General features: G+C 41.1%; 1 protein-coding gene across 7 annotated transcripts in view; it reads right to left on the minus strand.

The window, feature by feature from the left end:
- The window catches only part of slc8a3 (solute carrier family 8 member 3), a 108,145-nt gene extending 105,084 nt beyond the window's left edge, over nt 1-3,061 (minus strand). For 6 of the 7 annotated variants that reach the window (XM_053335372.1, XM_053335375.1, XM_053335370.1 and 3 more), the window contains exon 1: nt 1,198-2,849. In XM_053335372.1, the coding sequence (XP_053191347.1) occupies nt 1,198-2,777 (1,580 nt within the window). In that variant the 5' untranslated portion in view covers nt 2,778-2,849. Of the gene's footprint in view, nt 1-1,197 lie in introns of all 7 variants that reach the window. The other variant, XM_053335369.1, reaches the window with a different exon arrangement.
- Between the last annotated feature and the right edge of the window lie 14,425 nt (nt 3,062-17,486).

Here is a 17,486-nt window from a genome sequence, read left to right on the forward strand (position 1 = left end):
TGTCACAGACGTATGTCACTTTGATTCAGTGCCTGCAGACCAATGTGTGAGACGCAAGCGGATGCAAGCTGTGAAAAAAACAAATCAATATTTCTCAAGAGGTGCAATTCTGCACACACGCCAGTATCCCAGAGAATTGCTTTACATGTACTGTATGGGACAAAAGGTTGTACCATACAATACATGGCACTGCTATTGTTCATCCTACAGTATATTGCTATTATTGTAACATCAAATATGCCCACTCAGTTGTTAGCCTGTGTTTTTGTTGTGCAGTATTGTACACAGATGGTACAGCAGACATAACATCAGCAATTTACATAATACAGTACTATTTCTCATCGATATTTACAACCAAAATGCAAGCTTTGTGTGGCATGGCTTGGCCCAGAGGGAATCAGACCTCCACTCTCATCATTCACTGTGATACAGTCATGCTACTAACCTAAAACACTGCTGTGTAGTCATTATTACGTCAACCTGAGCGTGGCCTTTGACCTTTATTTCTGTAATTCTTCTGTTATTCTGCTCTTCCCTATTGCTTGGTTTCTAAAGCAGACGTGACACAACAAAACAAAAGCAGCAGGGATTATAGAAGCAAAGGGGGGGTTACTTAAGGACTTCCCGATTCCACAGTTGTGTGACGACTCCCAAAGTTGAATCCCTATTGCATGCGACACACACAGGATCGCTACCAAAGCACTCTGATGAGAGCAAAAATCTTTTGACAGGAAAACAAGAGGATATAGAGTGCAGACTCAGATGAGAGGGTACGTCGTCTAATCATGTGAAGAAAGAAGCATTTAAAATTCAGAGTGATGAGCGCAAACAGCACATGAATAGGTTACTCAAGTATGTTCTAAATTAAATGATGTCAAGAGGCAGAGAAGACAACATCTTTGTATCAAAAGCAACTGCTGAATGAGACATGTATCTGGCAGACTGATGAACACCTTTGAAGCTAGCTATCATATCGTATACACCGTAGCTTTGTAGCTTTTGTGTACTAGTTTCTTATTCTTGACATGTTATTCAAAACACACAAATCAATGGCATTCAAAAGTAAGCACATAAAGAAAATAACGTATATAGGTCTCTTGAGTGTTAATACTCAAGGGTACCGATTATATAAAAATAATGATAAATCCCCACATTAGGCCAACATCCACGAGAAAAAAAGCACAATTGCTGTCTTACCAGGTCTCGTCGTTCTTGAACTCAAGCTCTCCGTAGGTATCTTCAAAGTCCTCCCCTCCTCCTTTGGCAAGTCCTTCCACGGTGCGATAAGGCACTATGACAGTCCCCCTTGCTCCAGAAGTCCTTAGCACTTTCACTTCCATAGTGCATATGCTCTCACTCACGTGCACTGAGCTGCTTTCAAAGGTGAAGATGCCCGAGTGATCGTCATCCAGAATGGTCACAGTAGCCACAGCAGGGAAGCCCAGCATGGCCTTTGGATACGGGAGACTGTTAGGAGATAGCACCTCGTCCTCAGCCTCCAGGACACGTAGGTTATTGAGGCGCACAAAAAAGTGCTCGTCCTCTTCAAAGATGTCATCATCTATGATGCCAATGCTTATTTCCTTGATCATCTCTCCTGGTTTGAACACAACCGAGCCCTCTGTGAATTCGTAGTCAGCCCCAGCATTAGCCGAGCCATCCTCTGTCTTATAATCCACGTAGATGGTCTTGTTGATGTCGCCACCCTTCCTGGTGATGGTCAGGATGGCAGCGCCACAGTTCTCGAGGCACTGGTAGACGGCAGGCTCAAAAGAGATCCGAGACACATACTCTTCTGGCTCTTCCACATGCACCTCTTGCACACTGACGCTCTTTTTCGCCTGCTCTGCAACATGTTTCTTGAGAATATTTCCTGCGCCTGTCATCATGCGAGTAGCTTGGATACGGTAGAAGGCACGGCTCTTTTGCTGGTGCGAGAGAGCGTAATAGTTGGCCATTTCGACTAGCTGATCCAACTCTTTATCTGGGTGCTTCTGCTTCAGGTCTTTCAAGATGCGGATCATATCGCGGCGGGACTCATCTACCTCTTTGTTCTCAATCAAACCAATAAGATTGCTGGCTGCACCGCCATCCATGAAGTGAGAGTTTACCATCTTGCCATCCATCTCAATCCCCTTGGAGCGTTCAGTCTCTGTCTCAATGATGACACCCCTGTGTTTGTCGCTGCGATACTTCTTGTGCATGAACTTGTAGAAGAGTAGTCGTCTGTCTGCCACCCAGGCAAGGATTACGCATATGGGGAAGAAGCCCAGTGTGAGTAGACCCTCCCACACCTGGACTTCATTGGGAGAGAACACAGCCAGGATCATGTAGAGCCAAATGTAAGCAAAGATGCTCCAGCCTGCAGTGATAAAGAACACTCTGAGGTGTTTGATTTTGCGTACCTCTCCTTGGGGTATGGCAGAAACACAGATGCCAATGATGACAAACATATTGAAGGCTGCGCTGCCAACGATTGTTGAAGGCCCGAGTTTACCAGATTTGAAATCATGTCCACAAACCTCAATTACAGAGAGCATGATCTCAGGGGCGGATGAGCCCAAGGCCATGAGGGTGAGGTTGGAGACTGTTTCATTCCACACCCGGATGGTGGTGGTGGTTGTTTCCCCATTGGGCCTTTTGATGACAATTTCCCTCTCCTGGGAAGTGATGACCTCAATGGCTGCCATGAAACGGTCGGCAATGATGGACACTCCAAGGAACATATAGATCAGGGCCACAAAATACACAATGACCCGTGCAATCTTGTCTCCCATGGAGGGATCCTCGGGATACCAGATGGGCAGGATGATCCCTGGATTACACTTAGAGTTCCCCTCACAGGTCGCATTGCTGGGGGTGAGAAGGGGACTCGGAGTGGTCCGGGCTTCTGCACATAGGAAGGCTACAGCCACAGAAACCAGCCCCAACCAGAGGCAGGCTGACGACCCTGGCTTCATAGGCCTTGAACCCTCCATGCACCCTCCTTCGTCTCAAGGGTCCTTACCACACTGACAATCCCTCTGGGATCCAGCACTGGGCTGTGCCTTTTCTCCACTCACCACCTAAACACAGCAGAAAGAAATTACATTAAATATATTAACGTTATACACTCACCAGCCAGTTTATTGGGAACACCTGTGCAATCTAATACAGTCCTCTACAGCTCTGCCATAAATTCTACATATAATGCACCCCAGTACACCCGCACCCACTACGACCTCAGTAATAAACATAAAGTAGAATTATCACCTTTCTGACGATGTCAACAAAAACTGAAAATGTATAAGCTTCGTAAATATAGAATTTATGGCAAAGCTGTTATATTGGATTGTATTAGATTAAACAGGTGTACCTAATGAAGTGGCCAGTGAGTGTATCATACCTTTATAACAAGAAACAAAGACTTTAGGTTCATATTTTATAAAGCGGTAAAACAAATGCACCATATTTTCTTGTCTTATTAGATTGCATCTTTTACCAAATACATATTCATTGTATTTATTTTATGCATTACTTATTAAAGCAACTGGATATGCATTCATTTTTTAGTTACATAATAATTCAATAATTCATGTAATCACATAATTAAATGATTTACCAATCTAAGGGTATTTTCAAATTGTTTTAAATGTAAAGTTTAAAGAGTAGAAGTAGTACACATGTGTGAGATTGGGTGTTTGCATTTCACGGAGAAAAACACAGAAACATGACAGGAATTTTTCTATTTTCTTTGAGTGCAAGAATTTAAATGATCCTACTATCTTTCTGTAAGACTTCAATGAGTTTCTGCCTCCTACTTTACAAGCAGCACAATCACGAGACCTTTATGTTATCTACAAGAGGCGGGCTGGAAAGTATTCTCCCATTATCAGAAATTCATGAGATTTTCAGGTCTGTAAAGCACTATGTGAACAATGTTGATAACATTAGTTTAATAAAATCATAGCTTGTGGGCTCATTTCAAATCGCAAAGTTTGTTTTCAATTTAGACGTGGATACGTGCGTCCAATAATGTGGATTTGAGCCTGATTGTGTGAAATCTCAGGGGTAATACACAGCTCTGAACCAAACAGCTCGCTCAGCAGGCGTGCAATGTTGCCAAACTAAGCACTGTCCAAAATGTCGCATTGGCAAAAAAACAGCAGAGGGGAGGCAGGAGACTGTCAAGAGGCAAACTGAAACAAAGGGTACAGATGTCCGTTCCAAATTTATTATACACTGAGCCCTAAATGCACACTTACCACTTCCGCAAGAGAGCTGTATTACAGTAACAATGCAGACAATCTCTGAATTCATAAAAGCTCAGACTAAGCATCTTACGCACCTCTTCAACTCTTACGAGACTGGACTTGATCATTCTTTTGTTACTAACAGCTGAGGCCAGAGGCACAAGAGCACAAGGAACAGTTAACCGCCTCAAACTTAGAAGATGTAAGCTATGAGACGTAACAGAGGGGATTCATTAGAAAAAGCTGTGTTCTCAGTAGTACCTGTGATTATTTAGCGGTTCAGACGGTTGGGTGGGGACCCTTCCAGCACACCTATGGGTCCCTGAGGCACACGAATAGTTTAGTCTGAATTAAAACTATCTCTTCGGAGAGATACAGACAGAGCCATTTAATCACTTTGTCCTGAAGTCATGGGAGGATTACTTTTTTTTTTTTTTTACTGTCACATTTGTTTCTTTTTGCTTCTGGTGACCTAAATGTTGTTTGAGTCTTTTTATATTTTGTATCTAAAAGTGCATTGTTGTGTTGGGGTTGATTACCTCTGGGTTTACGCTCATGGCACTTTAAGGCACACTGGATAAAAGCATCCATTAAGCTGACATATTTTATGTTGTTTATTGCATGTTTAACTCTTATACACAAGTACACAGAATCTGAAGATTTTTTAAAAATATCTACAACTACTTGAATTCCCAGGTGAATACTTTTGGAAATGATATCTATGATCCAGACGGACCACCGGCCAGTTTGGATAGCTGACAAATATTTCAACAGAGGCATGGATAGTCAAACAGGAGCTGGTGTGTTTGAAGCACTCACACCAATTTAAAAGCCAAATATTGCCTCTGGACCCCGAGCAATGTCAACACACACCTAATGTCTGCAAAAAAACTGGCAAGGATTCAGTCAAAGTCTTGTGTGCAAACTGCATCAGCAACACCATTGAATCTTGTCTGTAATGATATCACTCCTAAACTTTTCACATGTATAAACATCTGCATCATTGGCAATATTAATAGATTGTCTTTTCAGGGACCATAGTGCTTTTTTAGAGTGATAAAACCTAAAAATGGAGGATATCTCAACTTGAAATGCTCTTCAGATGTTAAAAAAAGATGTTGATTGCAGCACAAGTCTGATCTTGAGGACAGAGGAGGGGATGACAGCGATCGGCAGCAGAAGCAAGAGACAAGGAACTTAAATTTAACTGAATCAGCAGAGCCACTTAAGTGGACACGAGCCAGCTATGCAAGATCCGACAGCACTGAACACAAACAAAAACAACGGGGAAATAATTGAGTGGCAAAGTTGTGACTTAATGAGAGAAAAGTTGAATGTGAAAACTAAGGATTTTTCACTGGTTTAGATTTGTGTTTAAAACAGCAACTTGTCGTGTCGAGGAGTAAACTTTCAGGATGTGGGCAGGTCTGTGTGCATTGCTCAAATTTTGATGCGGTAAACCTCTAACAACATGTACTGTAAACTTGACAACTGACAACAATGATAAATAGGTTACTGAAAGCAATGAGAAGCTTAAAAATAATATTCTTCCTGTTTTTTAAAAGTGTTTTTCTTCCTGTTTTAGAGTCAGAGCTTCACTGCTGACCTACTGGCTTCTCCTTTTGCATGAATACTAGCTGGGGTAAATGGGTAGAAACTGCAATGAAGCCAAAATAGACACAGCATTCAGAATTTAAAGGCCTCTCAACATCTTACAAGTGAGGTATGACAATGATTAAATAACTGCTCATTTATCCAATAATCAATATACTAGAAGAGGGGTATCCCTAAATGAAAGTGTCAGATTAAAATAAACTTACATATTTTACACTAAAATTACATCAGCAATTGTCAATTAAGAAGTTAAATGATTCAGAATCACTCAGTTAAAAATACGATTTCTAATCTTTTGAGCAGTGGAGACACAGCATTGAAATATGATCAACTTTTAGGTTGATGTGGGGAACCTGATAGCCAACAGTTGCCTATTTACACATCCAGCAGACACAGAACAACATTAGCATTCATTTGGAGTCTGTGTTTCTGGCCTTCTGATGAATATAAATCCAACATTGATGCTCCTTTCAGCTCTGATTGCTCTCTAAGTGCTGAGGAAAATATCAGGCTCTTTAGCTGCTGGATTCAACAATTATGTTCACCTGCTGGTAACTAACTGTGTCTGCTGTTTGTTGCTGGGCAGGTAGTATACGGGCTCTTTCTAAAAACATCCAGTCTAGAGCCAAAAACGACAATATGAAAGGAGTAAGAGTGAACCAAAACTATTAAAGTATAGTCTGGAAAAACAAAACAATGAGCTGAAAGACAGTAGAAAGCTCAGTGAAGCAATGAGGAACTACAGAGAGGGGTGATAACTGTCTCTGAGTTTCCCCATACAAGATGACACGCGATCCATTGTTAGATTATTAATTATAGCTCCTTTAAATGTGTTCAAATGCAGATAATGAGGAACTCTCGTGTTCCCATGCGTGATTATGTGTTTTAAGTTTTAGAAATGAGATTGAAAAAACACATACAAAAGCTGCCCTCCCCTCCCTCCCTTTCTATATACACCAAGTGTTGCTCTCATTGCCCAGTGCACACGGTTTCAGGCATTTGGAGAAATCAAAAGATTGACAGGCCTGCCATGCCTAGTTACTGTTGCTAAGCTATGATTGAACAATGACTGTTCTGGAGAGAAGTTTAGTGAAAAGTCAATTGCGTTTCCAAACACGACTTAATTGGAAAGACAAATTAGTATTCTAATGTAATTTATACAAATCTAATGTGATTTCTAGGAATGCAGAAACCTACAGTTCCCATGACACATCTCTTTCTCACTGAATCCTCCCTGACTGGTAAATACCTGCAGCTATCAGACGACACAGTCCGAGTTGGACCAAGATAACTCTGATGACATCACCATGGTAATTTTCTTACTTCAGAAAGCTCTTCCAAGGTCACTGACGTTTTTATGCAACTGTTTTTATAGGCTGAGTTGTACTCCTTATGATGAGGAAACTGATCTAAACTCTAGTGGAGTGGCCCTTTAACAGAATCTTAATAATACAAATAACACTGGCAATATAGCTAATAGGGACTGGGTGATTGATTAATTGACTGACTGATTGAGAGACCATTCAAGAGACACAACCGCACAATGTTCTGCAATACTATAAAGTTAATTAAAATAATTACATTAAAGCACTCAGACAGACTGTTCAGGTGTATGACCTCACAAGGATTTTGTATTTTAAATATTGATTTTCTTTCCTCGACACAAATTGCACTGGGTGCTGTTAGGCGATGGAGAGTGAATGATTCCATTTCTCTGTGTGTACCACCATTAGAGCCATGACCCCTAAATTAGGAGCTACACAAAACAATTTGCATACTAATTACTGTTTTAAGGATCGTATTTTGCATCGTGCATGTAGGAGTGAGGCTGTCACTGAAGTTTAATCAAGACTGCTCTGCAGCTACCACAAAGTATTTAAATCTACAGAAAAGACAGATCTGAACTTAAGAGCGATATTGCAACTGACGTATCTAACTTCAGGGTGAAGTTCAGCTTTGACGTATACGGTATTCCAATTAATTCCAACTTCAACCTCTCTAACCACAAATACTTGCTGGTGAACTCACTTAAACTCAATATTCAACATTTCAGTATTTTTTCCTGCTTAGAAAATAGAGCTTAGTACTATTGACTAAACCAAATATCACTAAATATTTCACTTCACTCTTACAATGAATATTAATAATAGGTTGAATAAGTCATACAGTATTTTAACTTAAACTTTGTGTGTATCTGAACTATATACGCTTAAACATCTTTAAAAGAAGTCAATATTTCAACCATGAAATGACAAAAATTCAGCATAAAGCTCCATATCATAATAGGGCTGTTTATTAATATATTGTATCTCCCAGCTAACAAAGTCAAAACATCTCTTTAACTGCATTTCTATCATTTCATTTGTGACAATGTGGAAGAGCCTGAAAACAGCATTAAGACTATCATCAGAACATATTAATACTCATTTATTTTTTTTAATACTCATACATTTAAGATCAAATCCCTTCAATATCAAATATCACAGGTTTGTCTATTTTTGAGATTGAATGATTAGTTGATTAATCGTAGTGTTAGTGATCAGCTGCAAATCAATTCATCATTTGAGTCATTTCTTTAAGCAAAGACGTCAAAACTTCTCTGATTCCAGCTTTATCAGATGTAAATATTTCTAATCTAATTTTCTTTGTATTCTGATATTTGGATTGTTAATCAGACAAAACAAGCAATTTCAATATGTCAAATTTGGGAACTTGTGAAGGGCTTTTTATTATTACTATTTTATTGAAATTTTATGGACCAAAAAATAGAGAAAAAACTACTCAGAATAATTGATAGTGAAAGTTATGGTTGCAGTTTTAATCAGTCCAACTCTACATGACTAACACTTCTAAAATAGTGCATTTTAATGAGAGAAACGCACATTAATGTTTAACTCGATGCATCTTTAAGCAACCACATGCTCACTCTCATAGATTCCCTGCCTGATGCAGACAGCGTTGAGAGGAGAGGAGAGGCAGGCTGCTCTGCTCATGGATCCCTTTCCCTATTTTGGGAAGAGGGTCTTGTTGTTTAAGGAGGATATTTGAGATCGGCTTTAAACACGGCCTCAGCAGACACATGGAGAACCACAGCTGTTGCTGATTAATCATCATAAGGCCGTTTCGCTCACTGTACCAATGTCAGTGTTGTACCTGAGGGGGGAATCCCTGCTGGAGCACCCATAGGCCCGCACTACAACTTATAGGATGCATAGATGCCTGTATAGATGCACAGTGGGTTTACCAGCCTCCCTCCTTAAGTAAATCCCCATCATTTCTCAGGAAACACTTGAAAATTAACTCTTAACAGTGGCAGACCATTCAAGAGAAGCCAGCAAAATACAAGCTAAAGATTCATATGTAAAAACTGGAAATCCAGGTGTTATGCCAATCAGCAGCAGGACGGGCTCTGCATGCTGTAACAACGGGTATGTGTTACTTGGATGACAGACGCCAATTATTTTAATGGCACACCCATTAGACGCTATCACGAATCCATTTCAGCCCGTTGCAATGGATCATATCTGCACAATGAAGGAGAGCAGCGGGAGTAGATGCACAGGTTAAAGCCTGGCAGGATGAAGCGCTCCGGAGTGAAGGACCACATCCAGCTCTCATCAGTTATCGACTGTATGTGCAGCTACATGGCTCTTTAAAATGCACCTATATGGTTCCTGAGATGTGTCATGTATTTTACTAGAAAGCCTGTGTGTGTGTGCTGCTGCTGTTTATTAGCCTACTGATGGTATTCCAGTTTGTATTAACACAGATTATAATATCAGTTTGCATCATGCGTTATTCATAACCTACCTGGATTTGTATTCCGGGGAGTTTATGTAGAGATGCGAAATAGCTCCTTGTCCTCCCCCCTTTTATTATTGTTTTTTGCCGTTCAGATCAGCCTGACAACAGTCTCAATGTAATCTCGCTGTGTGGATCTCTTGAGTCAAACGTGCTCCTCGGACCAAAATCCCCCGGTGAAGCCGCGGTGTCGTCCTCATGCACGGAGAGGCAGGTCCCCAGCCTGCTCGGTATTGGCGATTGGATCAAACCGGCCAGAGGTGATCGCCTTTCGTCCTCTCCTGCCTTGGCGCCCTCCTCCCCAGATCCTCCCTGTCTGACGGATTGACCGGGTCGCAAAGCTGTCAATGACGAGGGAGGAGGAGGAGGAGGAGGAGGGAGGGAGGGGGTCGGTATTTTAAGGTTGCACCCTTCGTAGAGATGGATCTTCTTGAGCCCGTCCGCACGGCTCTCCCTCCTCCTGCAAGCCGTGAATCAGCGCTCTCCACCTCCTCCTCTCCAAATCTATGATGTCGGTGTTGTAGGTATAGTCACGGCCACGCAGCTCCTCTTTTGCCGGCTGTCTCCTCTACAGATATGGCACAACAATTAATAATAAACACTGTTTTACAATAGAAACGCGCTCAGCTGTGCCTGCTGGAGTTTGTGCACCATCGGAATGGCCACGACTTGTCTCCTCTGCGCTGGCTGTCAGTCAGCTGCTGGAGCTTTTCAGTGGCTGCTGGAGATTAGCTTTATCTATTAATTGTCATCCTCGGATAATTATTGTTAATATTAGTCGCATCTCTTACGAGGTATAGGTGTGAAATGGTTGCGCCCTACAGCCCTCCGCCCCCCATTTCTAAAAGTCACACAGACAGGCACTGTTAGGCGCGCAACTACGTCACCATCAGCTGAGAGCAGAAACCTGCACCACAAACCACGAATATCATCCAGGCCCACATCCGACCATGACAACTGTGCAGAGGGAGGGGAGTTAGGAGTAAAACAAAAAAAGAAGCTTATAATTAAGGTATCATTCGGTTTTTACCATTAAAAACTCTGCATGTTTGGCCTGTTTGGTAAAATCCTGCTAATTCTGGACACACGAATGTGTGACAGCAGGGGGATGATCACTCACTGAATCACTGACATTTAATCTGGACACATGCCACAAATACCACAACGGGATGCTGATTAATAGAAACGGACTGCAAGGAGCTAAGTGGCTCCCCTCTTAGAGCAAATTTGTAGTTAAAGAAGCTAAAAAGTGTGCAGCTTAATGAGTGTGATATAATTGAAATATATTGGGTTTGCACACAGATATGCAGTGTTTTGAGATAAAGCCAACTGTAAAACTATACAAAATCTTATAAACAGCAAAAACAACACTTTAAATGTCATGAACATTTGTAGTTCTGTGTGCAAATACTTGAAATGTGCACATTCTTAGCAAAGCCACAGCCTTTGTAGGATTTTATATCAAAAGTTAAGACTACATAGTGTGCCCCCGTAGTCTACTGGTTGAGATGTGTGCCAAATAACTTTGTCTCCCTTCAATTCCTGTCATCTCTCTACTATCCCCATAATAAAGGCCCCCAACCAAAAAAAAAGTTACACATATAGTCCACAAGTAAGAGTTATTTCTATGATCAAGAGCAGCTTAATTGATAGTTATACCAGAATAACTCTCTTCAGATTGTTAGAGATGTAACAAATAAAACTAAACTATGGCCTAAATTTCAACCTGCTACACAGATGACAAGTCAAGTATTAGAAGTGTGATAGTTCAACATCAGAAGTCCTTTACACACACACACACACACACACACACACACACACACACACACACAAATCCTGTCCCCAGAGTCCTGGCACATTTTCATTCTCAAACACTCATCACCACTTGTGTTTCTTTGTGTCCCCGGTCTTGCAGTTGCATTGCACAAACCCAATGATCTTCCATCCCCGGCTAGATGCATTACTACGCAGTAGATAATGAGCTTCACTGGGCACACAGTCCTTGATGCAGCACAATCACGCATAACCGCTGCTGACGAGACAGACAAAGCCCCAGAGACTGGAGCAAAGCAGGAGCATGTTGACACTGCCACCACCTCTAGTTATACAGTATAAAACAGGCCTGACGGAATTTGGAGGGGGGGGGCAACCCTAAAAGTCCCACAGCTAACCAGAGTGTATATAAAATTAACACAAGTATTTAAAAGACTTTTGAATTAATGAACAATTAATCAATAATGAATTACCATTAATCCACCCAGAAACAAATCCCACAACATACTGTAGAGAGACTTGGAGCAGTTATTACAATATGCAAGTGAGTCCTTTTCTTTTGGGATGGAGCCTATATGCAAAGCAGGAAAAATCAATTGGATCCGATTTTAATTACATAGTCCAGCACTGTGGTACAGAATCTTATTAGCCTGTTCAGATTTCCATGCTTGTTAAATTCAAATATGAAATTCAAAAAACAATCACTTCCCCAAATGGACGGGGTGGGTGGATGGAGGGATGGAGGAGAGGAAGAGGAGGAGGAGGTGGAGGGGAGGGGAGGAGGAAGGGGGGGGGGGGGGGTATGAACAACCAATCTGGCAGCCTTCACCACTTCTCCCATCCGCCATCCCCGGCTCCTCTTCATGTAAAGCTGTAATTAGTATGTAGAATATGGTTGGATGTTTTAATGAAGTTTTCTTATCTGCAGGAAAAAGGGTGGAGGTAGGAAAACATACTGGACAGATTTGTTTGCAGGCCGCCGCGTACCTGCAGCCACCATGCATCCTATGATTGGAATTCAATGTCGGCTCTTGCCTCTCTCATCAAAGTCCTCCATGCGTACAGTGATGATTAATGGATTATACTTGTAATCAACACACCAGGCCTTTTGCTTGTGCTTCCCACTGAGAGGAGCAGCACTTACAAGGGCGGGCGGCTTGATGGCTGTAGCCCTGAAAACTGACTTGGCTGCATTGATTCGCAGAGTAAAGAAAAATCAACCTATCCCCTCCTTTGCTGTTTTTCCTCCTTCTTGTTTTCGCCACAGTGTACGCTTGACGGAGGCTGCGGTCCCTGGATCGGTTTAGTTAAAATGTCTGGCATGCAGCCGCAGAGGTAGCAGCAGCAGCAACAGGGAGAATCTGGAGCAGGGAGAACGATACAGTACAGCGAGAGAGAATAGTGCTGCTCTTGCACTTTGTGATTTGTATTTTTCTCGCTCCCCTCTTTCTGTGCTGCGCTCGGCACTCTGCACATGCTGATAATTTGTAGGCTAAAGTTACAACAACTTCAGTGGAAAAGGCACACACACACGCACACACACACACACACACACACAAACAGTCAGGCAGTCAGGCAGTCAGGCAGTGACACCGGTGAGAGAAATACCTCCACACCTCCACCACCACCACCACCCTCAGGCGACGTCCACTTACGACGGTCAGTAATGAATAGTGAAGCTGTGAAATGAGAAAGGTAGAGTCACCTCACATCAGGATCGAAAAGAAGTCTGGAGGGCCATTTCCTGTCACCGGTGTGGTGAATGTGTGAGTGTGAGTTTGTGTGTGTATGTGTGTGATGTGTGTCCCACAGAGCAAAGCACCAACCTTAAACCCTCAAAGGATAAGGTCACAATTTTTTAAGTCTGTCTTAAAACAACAGTCAAGTGGCCCAGATGAACATTGAAAGGGGTTCTTGTCATGGTAACTGTTCCTCCTTATCATACTGACCATTAAAAGATAATTTAGTAATGTGATTTTAATGTAAGTGAAAATTTACAGTACTTGTTTTGTCCAAAAATGTATTTAAAAGTTTATCTGAAGTTAATGTGAGGCTTCAGGAGTCAGAAGATATCCTACAAAGTTACAACAGTTTTAATAAAAAAAGAATCCCTTTATGTGTTTCTTTGGTTTGCCTGTTGGGTAGCACCAGAAAGAGGTTTTTGAAATTTGGTACTATAAAGACAGTAAATTTGACATTTGATATTGACTCCAAGTTAAATCTCCGGAGGTTATAGCAGAAACAGGATTTTCAGCTTCTGTTAAGTTGCCCTAAATGCATTTCTTCTCTGTAGAATTTAAAATCATGCATAAATGGCGGCCTATTTCCTACATTTGGGTCATTTATTCTCATTGTTCCATTGCCATGTATGATGACATTCAATTCCTACACACAGGGGTTTAAATGATCGCTCACTTATTAGGTTGTTCTGGTGAAAATCATCCTGTTCTTGCCTGTAGGTTAATAAAACACTCATTAATGTTGTCACCTCTAATCTTTCACTATTAAGATGTGGACAGTTTTGGAGCAGCTTTTTGGTCCATAAACAGTGTGATGACCCAAGTGATGCTCAGTAGTTGTAATCGTGAAAAAACTACTGTACCACCATCATCATCATCATCATCATCATCTCAATACATAAGATAATAATGGTTTTAACTATGATACAGTCACATGTCAAGAATGTATTTATAGTGTACCAACATTTGTATATAAGCACTGAAATATTAGTGGCCAATATTCAATTTCCAGCTTCTCAAATATGAAGAGTCACCGCTTTTCTATATTTTATACGATTATAAATTAAATATCTTTGGGGTTTGCAAGTTGAAGTTGTCACCTTGGGCTCTAGAAACTTATGATGAACATTTCATTAATAATTTTTACATTATTGAAGTAACTGAAAGATTAATCAATGATAAAAAATAATCTTCAGGTGCAGCTCTTGGTGTACTGTATGTGTGTGTGTGTGTATTTTTATCCAACCCCTTTTTGTCCCAGATAGGAAACAAATCCAGTGAAGCTGTGGCCAGTGAGAGCCTTAACCTTCACCACTGCTACTGACTCACTGAAATGTCACTTACAGAGAGCTGGACAGGATCAAACGACAAAAAATAGACTTATTCTACATAGAGGAGGAAGGGGGAAAGAATGGAAAGTGAGCGGGGAAATGGCCCCTATGCTTATTTTATTTAGGCTCTCTCTCTTTCTCTCTCTTCCTCTCTCTCTCTTTCATTTCATTTCTATAAATAGACAGACGCTTGGCAGCTGAGGGGTAGTCCACGCAGAACAAATGCACCCCCTGGCTGTTTCACTTCATTCCCCACATAATGAGCCAGACGGAACGCGCACAGATCGCCGCCGTCACTTCCACTCTCCACAGGACGGATGCAGGGGCCACACGTTGCCATGGAGACGTGGCTGTGGGGCAAAAGGGGGCCCGGGCAGCGTCGGCACACAAACTCGAGACCCCTCCGCCACTGCCTGCCTGCCTGCCTGCCTGCCCGCATGGTTCACAAGAGCTGACCTCTCTTGACTTGATCTCCGTCCTTCCCTCATCTCTCCTTCCTCTCTCTTCCTTTCATTCAGCACCATAAGGCACGGGAGAGTCCAGTGTCCTGCTCGTCTTCCGTGCATCGTGTCTCTGATGTAATGGAGTCAGTGCGGGTATCCCTCTCTCCCTCTCGTTCCCTCTCACCCATCTTCCTCTGCAAATATATTCCGGACCAGTGAACCACTGAATGCTCAGCTCCAATAGCTGCAGCTGCAGAAGTGGCACTCTCCATAGACGAGCTATATACTATGTTTGTGCACATGGATATTATTTGAGCTGAAATAGCGTTGGACTCCATGTTATATCTGCATTGCACTCTCTGTATATTTATGGACTGTCAAGGTTTTATTTGAGGAGAGGATTTATTAGTGCAGGGTAGTCAAGGTTATGTAGCGTTATATGAGAAATATAACCAGCTCTTCCTCTCAACATGATTATGTGAACACACCTGTCTATCAGGCCCATGCATGCATGTGTGGATGATGGGATGTCAGTGGTTCTCCTCTGTGTATTTTCGTAAAGGATCATTTCACTCAAATTACTAAAGCAACACATTCAGTCTCTTCTATTTACTGGAAAGGCTGTTTGCTGAGGTTTTAAAATATGTCTCGATTGTCTCTGCGATTTCAACACTGCTGCAAAGTGAAAGGAGTTATTTTGGGCATGCAGGTTTTCAGAGGTAAAAGCATCGACTATAAAAAGAAGGAAAAAAGACTGGATGTAGTCACTGTAATGTACCACGGTGTATTAGGGCCATATGTAACCAAACAATAAAATTATAATAAAATATACTGACATGGAGGAGGGGGGATAACATTTCAAGAAACACACTTGAATTTCTGAGAATAAAGTCACTTATTTCCAATAACTGTTTTTGTTTTTTTTAGAAGAACTGATCAAATTGTACTTTTCAGTTGGGTTTAGCAATAAGGAGACTCTTCTGTAACTGAGCATTATAGACACCCATATTTAAATAGGTTATAAAATAAAAACACAGAGGCTCCGCTGCTTGAACAGTCAGGCCGGCCACACATTTATTACTCTTCACTTATCTGATCACACGTCAATCTCTGCTCATCCACATGCACTCACTTCCAATCTGTGTGATTGCTTGGCAGAATAAAAAACACCTTTTATCGACTTTTTTAAATTTGTGACTTTATAATGTCAGAAAATATCCCTTTTTTTCATAAATGTTTTCCCCCTCTATATATTACCCTCCCTCCCCCACGTCAGTGTTTTTTATTTATTTTTAAACATATATGACCCTAATATGCCTTCATAGTAATGTCACCCATTGATTTGAATACTTCCGTTTTGAAGCTTTGAGTTTGGTATTTTGATTTTCGCCATTGTGGATGTTTAGTTTAGAGCCAGAAGTGATTTGTACTAGAGGATGGGGCTGACAGGACCCTGTGCTAACTGCTTGCTTGTTTAGCAGGATGCATTTACAGTCTATGCTTAACTGTTATAATGCTACTGCTAATTTTAACTACAGCGAAAAACAAGCTTGAAACCATTAAAACAAAATGTACATACCGGAAAAACTGAACTTCCAACTCCTTAGAGGATCTTTTAGTACTACTTTCATGAACTGAAAACACTGAAATAGTGACTTACACTAGGGGGCGCTGTGGTCGATATTTGTCAATCACTATTTAGCCATTCTGCATTGAAGACGACTTGAAACATTGAAATCTTAAACTTCTTGGGAAAACTGGGTTAACTGGGGTAAAAAATCATTGACTTCCATATAATAGAACTTGGCTATGTTAAAGTCAGGGGTATTTTATTTGACAGGTATGAAATCTCCCAGTTGAATCAACAGCACAAAAGATTATGAACTCTGTCAGAAAATATTTGTCTTTGATTTAAAAAATAAATAAAAAAAGTAAAAGCGCTTGGGTGCATTAAAGCAAACATAGTCAGGTTCATTTATCAAGCGGATTTAAGTGAGAAATAACCAGTGTGCCCTGCTAGTGGTGAGGATACGTTGTGTAGAAACATGATATACTGAGAAGTTTAAAATAAAAAGGGTGTTTTGTTTTGCTATGATAATGCATGCACTCAATATAAAGATGGATGGACATAGCCAAGTGTGACCATGAATGTACAACGTGAACCAGTGTGTGACCAGAGGAGGTGTCCACATTACTCTTAATAAACCAGAGGACATGCTGCCAATAGTGGTTGATTTTTTGGTTTTGTTTTTTTTTTTTACAGACCTTTTCATTAGTAAAGAGTCATTTAAAGACAATGAGGTCAAGTTCATCCAAAGTAAGTGTTTTTAAATGTGTTTTTATCACCAGCACTGATAAAACTAAGTAAAACTGATATTTGAAGGGTTAAATACAGCCAGGTGTAAGTGAGATTATGTTGTAATTTAGGTGAAATGATCCTTTAATAAGACAATATTTTTATTTAACTGAATTTCTGTATCTCTACACTCGATGTGTCTTAAAGGACGGATCCATAATTTTTCAATCCTGTCTTATAACAACGGTCAGCTGCCC

The sequence above is a fragment of the Scomber japonicus genome, chromosome 16 (assembly GCF_027409825.1).
Source record: "Scomber japonicus isolate fScoJap1 chromosome 16, fScoJap1.pri, whole genome shotgun sequence".
In the NCBI taxonomy this organism is placed as follows: Eukaryota; Metazoa; Chordata; class Actinopteri; order Scombriformes; family Scombridae; genus Scomber; species Scomber japonicus.